Genomic DNA, 9,926 nt, shown 5'->3' on the forward strand with positions numbered 1-9,926 from the left:
TATATATACATAATCAGACATTAAGACATTGTATATATATATAATCAGACATTAAGAGATTTTAAACAGATGTTAAAATAGCATAAAATAGTACCTCAAGCTCAGTGGGCATTCTATATATTCTAATCTCAATATCTCTAGCTGATTGTGTAAGAAATAATCTATCAGATTGTACTCATTAGCTCAGTCATTGTGGAGATAAAAAGGCAAAGCCATCCTGAAACAGGAAACCAACACTCTTCCTGTTTAATCAACAAATCTAAACATTTATTTTTTTTCAACTATTTACTCTTGCTCTTGTCCGCCACAACATGATGCTCCACATGTTCCCCATAGTTTGTGACAAAAGAAATTTTTCATGAGCCACTTTTGTATCCCCACCCCCTTAAAGAAAGAGGGAGGAAAAACTGTTTCATACAGAAGGCGTTAGTTGTATGAATTAGAACTGCCACCTAAGTGTGGGCTAATGTAACCAAGAGGGATTTCACCTACATCCATTCAGTCAGTTTATGGGGGTTTAAAGAAATTCCAAAGAGTCATCAGAAGAGGAAAAATAAAGGTAATGCTTTTTGCCACACAGGTAGAATCTTTGAAAATATGTGTAATATGTAAAACATTTGACACCCCCATGATATTTTTCCAGAATTAACAGTATAAATTGCTTCTCTTGTTCAAATGCTTCCTATCAGCCTCTCTAATCACTACTCACAGTAACCTCAACTCCTGCCACAATGTATAAGATGCAGCTCTTGTGTTGCATTGCACTAACCCTTGCACTCATGGCAAACGGTGCACCTACTTCAAGCTCTACAAAGAACACAAAGAAACAACTGGAGCCATTGCTGCTGGATTTACAGTTGCTTTTGAAGGAAGTTAAGGTAAGTTTATTTCCTTTCTTACTAAAATTATTACATTTAATTTTTCTAACTGGAGCTTTTTTTAAAATAACATCTGTTATGCTTTCTCAGAATTACGAGAATGCTGATCTCTCCAGGATGCTCACATTTAAATTTTACATGCCCAAGCAGGTAAGTACAACTTTTTATGTTCAATTTACATTTTAATAAAATTGAAAATAATATGAAAATATGCACACTGGCTGAATTAACAGCACAGCACTCATCTGAAGAGAATTATTAACTTCAGCATCTTTTTTAAAAAACCCAAGTTTGATAATGAGGCTTCTGAAAAATGCCTTTGCCAATATTTTTTTTTATATGTACTTGTGTGTGTTTAGGGGTAGAGGAAGTGGGAAGAATAGTATTCTCACTTTACTGCTGGGACAGTTTTTAAAAAGATTGTGTTGACTTACTGTTTAATTAAAATATGTAAAACAAAGAGATATCTGATTTTATCACTTTACCATTCAAATTAGCAAAACTGATTTCAGAAGCCCCATTTAAAAAAATCCTTTACTGTTTTAGGAAAGATTCCTAAGGATCTGTCTTCAAGAGGGAGCATAGCAGTAATTGACAGCACAGATTCTAGGGCCCAATTATCTGAACTGAAATCTCAGCTCTGCCATGTCTGAGCTCTTGTAACCTTGGGCAAGTTACCTATTCTCTTTGTGACTCAGTTTTACCTCCTTATGTAAATGATAATTGTTTATACTTTTGTGAGCTTTAGTGAGTAAATGCAAAGTACTCAAAACAGCGTCTGGTATATGGCATATGGTAAATACCATAAAGCATTAGGTATGAGTAGTAATAATAAAGACAAAACTCCCCCTGGAGAGTATAAAGTAAAACTTCGGACTCACAAACATCTCTTACGTCAAAAGATCTAGAGGCTTCTGATGTGATTTATGTTTCAAGACTAAAAACTTCATTTGGTCATTTGGGGATTCAGATAGTTAGATAAGCATCATCCAAGCTCCCAGAGCTACCTTAGGCATGTAAATTTTCCTAGTGGTTGTGCCAGTCAACAGATAATGTGCAAAACTTTGGTGCTAGAAAGAGCATGTCCCAGGATGAATAGCCCAGAAAAAATTGGGATTTATGGGTCATGGATGTAATCCTGCTGATCCAACTCTTATAAATTCAAGGAAGTTATGCTTCAAACTGCCCTTCTGAAAGATAACAAGGAAATCAGATGCTCCTCCAACATAATCATAAAGACACTAGATTGTTTTTTTGAGGGAAATAACTTTAAGTTGTTCATGCCAAAACCATAAACCCTGAATTTGTAGAAGCAAGTTGAAAGGGTATTAGATGAAAATGTCCTAAGAAGTATGTGGCATAGTCTTACCTCTCCCTCTAAAAACTGTTAGATAATGAGATTATGTACATAATTTAAAGGGTGGTGGAATTCTTTGAAACCAGTTTCTAAATGACAATGCAAAATCTATTTGAAACCAAAAGTAATGTGATAAACTCCATTCATTTGTTCATTTTACAACCATCCTATGTTTGCAAAAGAATTTGGAGAGCTAAAAACATTTACTTTAAATTGTTATGTTAATGATATTAAAAAAAAAAAAAGAACTGAAATTTAGTCCTGGCTCCACCTAGTCATGTGGTCTTGAGGAAGACACTAAACTCTGAGATTTCGTTTCCTTATTTGTAAAACGTAGGTAACACACTGCAGTATCTATCTCCAAAGTGGCTAAAATGGGCTTGTTTAGGACAAAATTATAATTATTTTGAAATTATAATGTACCATACTAGTATGGAATATTATCATTATATATGAGTGTGCACGTGTGTTTGTGTGTAGGTCTAAATCAGGAGGCCCATCCCCAAATGCTTCATATATTTTGTTTTTATTTAACTGGGACAAATAATTTTTTAAAATGCATCTTAATGTACTTATAACAGGAAAGTAAGAAAATTAAGATGTGACTTGCTATATTGAACCCTTACCAAATAGATACAATGATCTAATCTATAAAATATTGGGATTGTGACAGATGGCATCCAAGAGCTCCCTCTGTCTCTAACAGTCTATGATTCTCAACTCTTAGATTATTCAATATTAGAATCATAAAATGTGATCCTATACTTCCACATGGCTACTCTGGTTCTAATAATTTCTATGCAGACTAGAAAAGAATTCAATCTCTATTGGTGATCTGCATTTGGGTGTGGAAACGTTAACTTTGTAAGGCCAAATTAAGCTGAAATTAATGACTCATTATTTGTTAATTAATAGTTAATGCTAACTATGGGCAGCTAAACTCTAGTTTTTCCAGTTGTATAATGTAAACCATATTGGTCTATTTTTATAATAGTGCCAAGAATACTGAGAACTGCCACTATTAATAAATTTGCTAATTATTTTTATTACTATTCAAGGCTACAGAATTGAAACACCTTCAGTGTTTAGTAGAAGAACTCAAAGCTCTGGAGGGAGTGCTAAATTTAGGTCAAAGCAAAAACTCTGACTCAGCAAATATCAAGGAATCAATGAACAATATCAACGTAACAGTTTTGGAACTAAAGGTAAGATATTACTTTATTTGCTCTCCTGGAAATAAAATAAATGGAAGGGCATTTCAAGGAGGTATAAAATTTTTGGTATTTGTGAAGTACTCATGTATTCTAAGCGCACTGTGAACATTAAGTTATTTTTATGTTAGGTGATAAATTGTGGAGCTGGGAAGTGTTTTAGAGAGTTTCCACCTACCATCTACTCAGGGACAAGCCCCCACCCCTGTACTCTGTCACCTCTCACATTAACACAAAACTGGGGGGTGGAAGAAGACACTGAATTGAATTCCACAGAAAACAGACAAGTTTCATTATATTTTTTTAAATTCCTTCAGATCATTTTCCAGAATAGCTAATTCTGATTACCTGAAAGCTTTTTAAAATGGGGTTTCCTATCATTTGACGGAAGGACTAAAGAGATTTGACTAAAAGAAATGGCAACAAGTAAAATGGTCAATGGACCAGATAATTAACTTTTTATTTAGACATAATACTCACTTTCAGGACGTAAGTATTTTTAAACGCATAGGAAGTGTGAAATATACAAGGAACTCAGGTGATGTGAAAGATTCATGGCTCTATTTTTTCATCCATCTGCCAAAGTACAAAGTTCATGAATTAATAGATATCCTAAATAAACAGCATAATTTTAATTACAGAGGAACCAAGTTTCTAAAAGTATGTAACTCTAGTTGATTCCAAATAAGAGCCTCTTTATTAGTAGACTGTCTCTTTCCCCTTAATTTAAAAAATACATTGAGATCAATGTCATCTAGCTGTTGATGGACTCATTTTATCATCTATGTCGAGTCAACATCAGAAAAACTCATTCTAAATTCTAGATGCAAAATCAGGATAAAATAACGTGAAAATCAGAAAATGTGTTTCAAAAGCTGATACTTTAAAAAATCTAAATCTCCAAGAGGTTATAATTTTTAAATGATTATCTATAAGAGGGTATATAACACGGCAATAGCTTATTTCATTAAACACTTTATCTCACTTGAATTATGTTTTCAGGACAGGAATTACTTCAAATTTAAAAAAGCCCTCTCTTTTAATCTCATTACATATCAAAATATTTTCTTGTTAGCTTATTAGCTAGAAGGATAGTTGAAATAGTTCCTATCAGCAGAGGACGTTAACATCTAAAAAGTTAGTTCACAGAATTTTACAGTGAACTAATGTTTAGACGTTTAAACACTGGTTTAGAATCACAGTCTAATGTTTAGACTTTTAAAAGCTGGTAAACTTAACTGCATTGATACTTAGGTGGGATGGGAGTGGGTATGAGTATTTATGAAAACGTTCAAATTATTCCCCAAACAAATGCTTATGCTAACTTACTCTGGGCTGGTTCTATCCTGTTTTGGGGAAAATTTGAGGTTCACTCAAGCAGAATAATAGGAGATTTAGGTTTAGAAATGAAGAAATTATAATGTGCTTATCACTACATACATGTAACTTACATATATATATATATATATATATATATATATATATATATATATATAATACACATTCCCAGAGGAAAAGAGGTTTAACAACTTTAATTTTGCATGCAGCACTTAATGAAGTACTTGTCTCTGTTTTAAAATGTTCACTGAGACTGACAGAATTAACAAATGAGGAAAAGTTCAGCTTGCATGTCATTATCACTGGGTATCATAACAATTCTGGCATGTTATTTTGATCAATTTCAAGAAAATGTAAATGATTAATATGTTTAACACAACTGAAAATAAGGGCCATTAAGTCTTTAAGACTGCAGTTGATAATAATTAGATATAAGGTAAACTACCCTGAACTAAACAAAATTAAAATGTTTTCTTTTACAGGGATCTGAAACAAGTTTCAAATGTGAATATGATGATGAGACAGTAACTGCTGTTGAATTTCTGAACAAATGGATTACCTTTTGTCAAAGCATCTACTCAACACTGACTTGATAATTAAGTGCCTCTCATGTTAAATGTATCAGGCTTTCTATTTATTTAAATATTTAAATTTTATATTTATTTTTTGATGCATGGTGTTCTAACTTTTGTAATACTAGTCTTCAGATGATAAATATGGATCGTTTTAAGATTCTTTCTGTAAGCCCTACGGGCTCTAAAAAACTCACTTAAATTATTTATCCTGAAGTATTTATTTTTATATTGAATTATTAAATATAATGTCTATGTAGGTCAGTTAATAAAAGTATTTAATAAAATTGATGAATAAAAACAAGTCCAGGTGTTTTTTTGGCTGCACCCACAGCATGAAAAGTTCCTGGGTCAGGGATCAAACCAGAACCACAGCAGTGACAACACCAAATCCTTAACCATTAGGCCACCAGGAAACTCAAAGCCCAAATGTCTGTTACTCTGGGAACAGCATAGAGTAAGCAATAAAATATTTCTGATTTACTAATGTAAACTCATAAGATGGTTAAGATGCTTACAAAAGTCACTCTTTCCCTGAAGAGAGATAAGGAATAGGGAAACGGGCTTCTCCAAAGTCCTTGCTTTCTTCTTTCATGAGTTGAACAGATTAATTTTTTTTTTTATTTAAGTACAGTTGATTTACAATGTTGTTCCAATTAGATTCTTAATTCTAATCTTAGAAAACCCCATCAAATTATACTATTTTGTTTCTTTAGGTCATGCCTTAAAATTTACACGAGATGGCAAAACAAAAACATTCTTGAAACCCTTTATTTAATTGGTGTCTCTCTCTATCCATTCTCCAACATCTTGTATCACACTCTGACCTTAGACAGCTCACCTGCATGACAGCCTTCTGGCTTTCCATTGGGTCCTGCATTAGGGAAACTGGTATACATATTCCCCTGACTCTCCCTGTGGAGTAGCCACTTGATGGCTGTGCCTCTTGACCGAAGAACCCAGTTTCTCTCAAGGTGGCTCTCTTTGGACTTTTCCCTTCTGGGTTCTGCTACACTTTCCTTCCACTCCTCCCTTCTAGCCTAAAGATGGCAACATTTGTAATATTAGCAACTCCAGGATACTATACTATCCCTTGAAGCTTCCCTGTATCCTGATCACAGTTTTGTAATTTGTCTCTTTATTAGATTCTCCTTGAGTTTAATTGAGTATGCATCTGTTTCTGAGTCAGACACAGTGATTGTATTAGAAATAGCTCTAAGAAATAGATCCTCAGAATAGAATTCTGGGCCTAAGTAGTTCATATATTTAAGGAGCACAACGAAATTAGGACATGAGAAACCTATGGGATGTAGTAGTAACCTGATTATTCAAATTATCACCGATGGTATCATAGAATAAAATGCAGATGGAGAGCAAGATGTTGTGAGATGAAATGACTGTGACATTTAATTGCTATAGCAATAGTAGTTATAAAAATTGTGATTATTACCTGGATTGTTCTTGTGGTCCAGGAAGAGAACAAAGGCAAAAAAATTGAAGTTATGAATATACAATTAGAAATATTCACAGACAACCAGAAGTCTACATGGGCAGTTCTGAAGGGATTCCTTATCTCTTGTAGTCAAAAGGCATATATGAAGAGGGCAAAGCCAAGGGTCTGATGTAAGGTTTGCAAAGATGTAGTGCCAATTACAACCTTAAGCCTTCCGGGTCTTACACTAAGGAAGGGAAGGAGTGGCTCTGAGATATAGGATGTGGATATTCTGTCAGACATAGAAGCTGAGAACCTTAAACATCTGTCTTTCCTGTTGACAGAAGCATCTCCTTTTCATTAATATTATCCCTTCTGAGGAAAAAAAAAATTCTTAAACACACTAAAATGGCAGTTAAGATCTCAACATTGTTGGGGTGATGAGATAAAAAGTGTTTAGACCAATGGGGTGAAAAATAAGTCATGTCTGGGTTACTCTAATTGTGATGAATACAACTCCCTGATATTCCAAATTTAATGAGATATTGCAAATGGCATTAATAGGCTCAGTAAATACTTGGACTCTACCATGGCCTCTTTAAATGATGTTGAAATGGATGCCAGAGCTTCCCTATGGAAGAGGGAGTCCAGAGGACAAGGGAAATGGAAGTGTTGAAATAGATCCATTATGTGCAGTCTTTTCATTTAGCCCAGGAAGATATTGAGAAATGCATGGGTAAGGGGGACACTAGCATCCAACAGAGTTCTGTGGTGGATATTTCATTAGGCCAGAAATGATAGATGCTGCTGCAATGGAACTGGTTTCCCTAATCTCCCCAGGAATAACATAAACCTGTAATGATAAAGGCAAGGTGGCAGCACTTACCCCTCAAAGACAAAGTGGAAGCAATCACCGTAATAAACCAGAGGGCAGAGTGCTAATCAAAGTATTTTATCTGAAAAGATCCTAAATGATGGCTAAGATCCCTAAAACTTAGAAGGCTCTAATTCTGTTGGGTAGAAATGAGTGAAAGTCAACAAAATTGGAATTCATGACCTGTTAACAGTTTCTGGATTTAAGCCACTTCATAGACCTGGTATCCCTGCCTCAGGTGGAGGATGTTGGATTCCTTTAAGGAAAGATCCTGTAATATAGCCAGAGATATATACTGTAAATATTTTCTCAAGACACTTTGGAAGAGCTATTTACAAGGGAGACCATTCACTCAGGAATGGGAAATATCTAGATGTTCTGAGGGCTATTAGATAATGGCTCTAAAGGACCCTATAATTCTCAAACTCCACTGTGAGCCACCAGTCAGAATGCGGACTTAGCCCAAATGGCGTATTAGCCTGAGTCCCTCTCAGGAGAGCCCAAAGCGATCACAGACTCTCCGGTAGCCTACCCTATAGTGGCCAGGGAGGTGCTCTGTTCAGACGCCCTTCAAGAAAACATATCTCCAGGAAGCATAGTTGACTGACAGTCTCTAAGTTGTAATTTGCAATTACATGACATGGGCAACAGAATACCTTAAAGTCTTGTCCTATTGATATATCAATTCTACTGCTCTCTGCTTAATAAGTCTGGAGGATACTTAATCATTTTACTATTTCACAGAGGATCAAGCTGGTCCATTACATTGATGATGTTATGGTACTGGATTTGTTGAGAAGTAACAAGTAGGAGTCATGCCTGAGTAAGGCAAATGTGGGACAGAAGAAGGGAGATACGTTTAGGGATGTGTCACAAAAATGAAGTTTCTAAGGGTCCAGCAGTTTCATGGATTTTAGGAGATTCCTTTAGAGTGGAGCACAAGATGCTGTGCCTTGAAACTAATCTACGAAGGGGTATAAATCTTGGTGAGACCTCTGGAATTTGAAAGTACACTACATATACTACTCTTACACTTTTTTGAGGGGTAGTGCATAAGGCTGTCAGTTTTCAATGAGGCCTGAAGCAAGAAGGGGCAATATAGCAGGTCCAGGCCTCAACTGAAATTCATCAGCCACGTGAGATATATGATCCAGCCAATCCAGTGGCATTCAAAGTGTTTGTGATAAGGATATTGTTAAAAGCCTCTACAAAGCCCCTGCAAGTTAATGACCACAGAGTCCTAAGTTTTTAGAAAATAGCATGCTCTACCCTGCAAATAATTCTCCATTTAAAAGCAGTTCCTGACTTGTGACAAAATCCTAGTAGAGAAAAATGCCTGGCTATAGGACACCAAATGATTATGCAATCTGAACTGCCCATCATGAACGAGTTATTAACTGATGTACTGAAACACAATATTGGACAAAAGAGCAGCATTTCACTATAAAATGCAAGTTGAGTAGGTCTAATCAGGTCCAAGAAAGACAATTCAACTGCATAAGGAGACAGTTTAGATTCTCACAATATCTCCTTTTAACCCCTCTTCCTTAGCCCACTCCTTTGGCTTCTTGAGGAGTTTCCTATGACAAATTTAGAGAGGAAAGTAAGAGTCTGGTTCACAAAGAGATCTGCACCAGATGCTGGTACCAGCCAGAATGAATGATCTCAGAACAACTCTATTGAAATTTGTACATTTGGTTGTTCATTTCATACTGAAGGAGAAATGGACACAGATTTGGGAGGTGGCAAATGAGTTTGCCAGATGATTGGGGACCTGAAAAAGAAAATGTAAAACTGGAGACAAGGAGGTCTGGAGAACAGGTAAGCAAATGGGCCTCTTTGAATGGGCAGAGAGAATCTGAAGATATTAATGCCCCATAGCAAAGGAGGCTCTCATTATTAAGGTTGAAATGATGACCCTTCCTGAGGATGCTAGCAAGCCTTTTCCTTGGCCAGTCCAATGTTTATTCCATAGGTCCAGGAACAAAATGGCTATGGTAGCAAGTATAGAGAGATATGTCTGAGCCCATCATCATGGCCTTTCACTCACAAATGCTGATCTGGCTACTGACACTGTTGACTGCATGAATCAACTAATCTATATAGACTACAGAATCAATTAGTGTATAAAAACCTGTTAAGAAAAATAAAATAAAAATTAACAGTGCATAAAATTTAGAATAGAGGGAAATTATCTTAATCTGAGTATCTCTGTCACAAAACCACAGCCAATACGTTAAAGATGAAGTATGGAAATTAAGACT

The 9,926-nt window shown here is 35.5% G+C and overlaps 1 protein-coding gene across 1 annotated transcript; it reads left to right on the top strand.

The window, feature by feature from the left end:
* Positions 1-449: 449 nt before the first annotated feature.
* IL2 (interleukin 2) lies at positions 450-5,657 on the top strand. Its single transcript, XM_047798828.1, has 4 exons — positions 450-878; positions 969-1,028; positions 3,294-3,440; positions 5,267-5,657. Exons 1-4 carry the CDS (start codon positions 732-734, stop codon positions 5,375-5,377), a joined length of 465 nt encoding a protein of 154 aa, XP_047654784.1. The 5' UTR covers positions 450-731; the 3' UTR covers positions 5,378-5,657.
* The last annotated feature ends 4,269 nt before the right edge of the window (positions 5,658-9,926 follow it).

The sequence above is a fragment of the Phacochoerus africanus genome, chromosome 10 (assembly GCF_016906955.1).
Source record: "Phacochoerus africanus isolate WHEZ1 chromosome 10, ROS_Pafr_v1, whole genome shotgun sequence".
In the NCBI taxonomy this organism is placed as follows: Eukaryota; Metazoa; Chordata; class Mammalia; order Artiodactyla; family Suidae; genus Phacochoerus; species Phacochoerus africanus.

What these genes read in the sequence shown, in the direction of transcription:
- IL2 (XM_047798828.1), top strand. Translation starts at nt 732, where the DNA reads ATGTATAAGATGCAGCTCTTGTGTTGCATTGCACTAACCCTTGCACTC. An exon ending in AATTTTACATGCCCAAGCAG is followed by an intron (nt 1,029 to 3,293) that starts GTAAGTACAACT and finishes TTACTATTCAAG; the next exon opens with GCTACAGAATTGAAACACCT. An exon ending in TAACAGTTTTGGAACTAAAG is followed by an intron (nt 3,441 to 5,266) that starts GTAAGATATTAC and finishes TTTCTTTTACAG; the next exon opens with GGATCTGAAACAAGTTTCAA.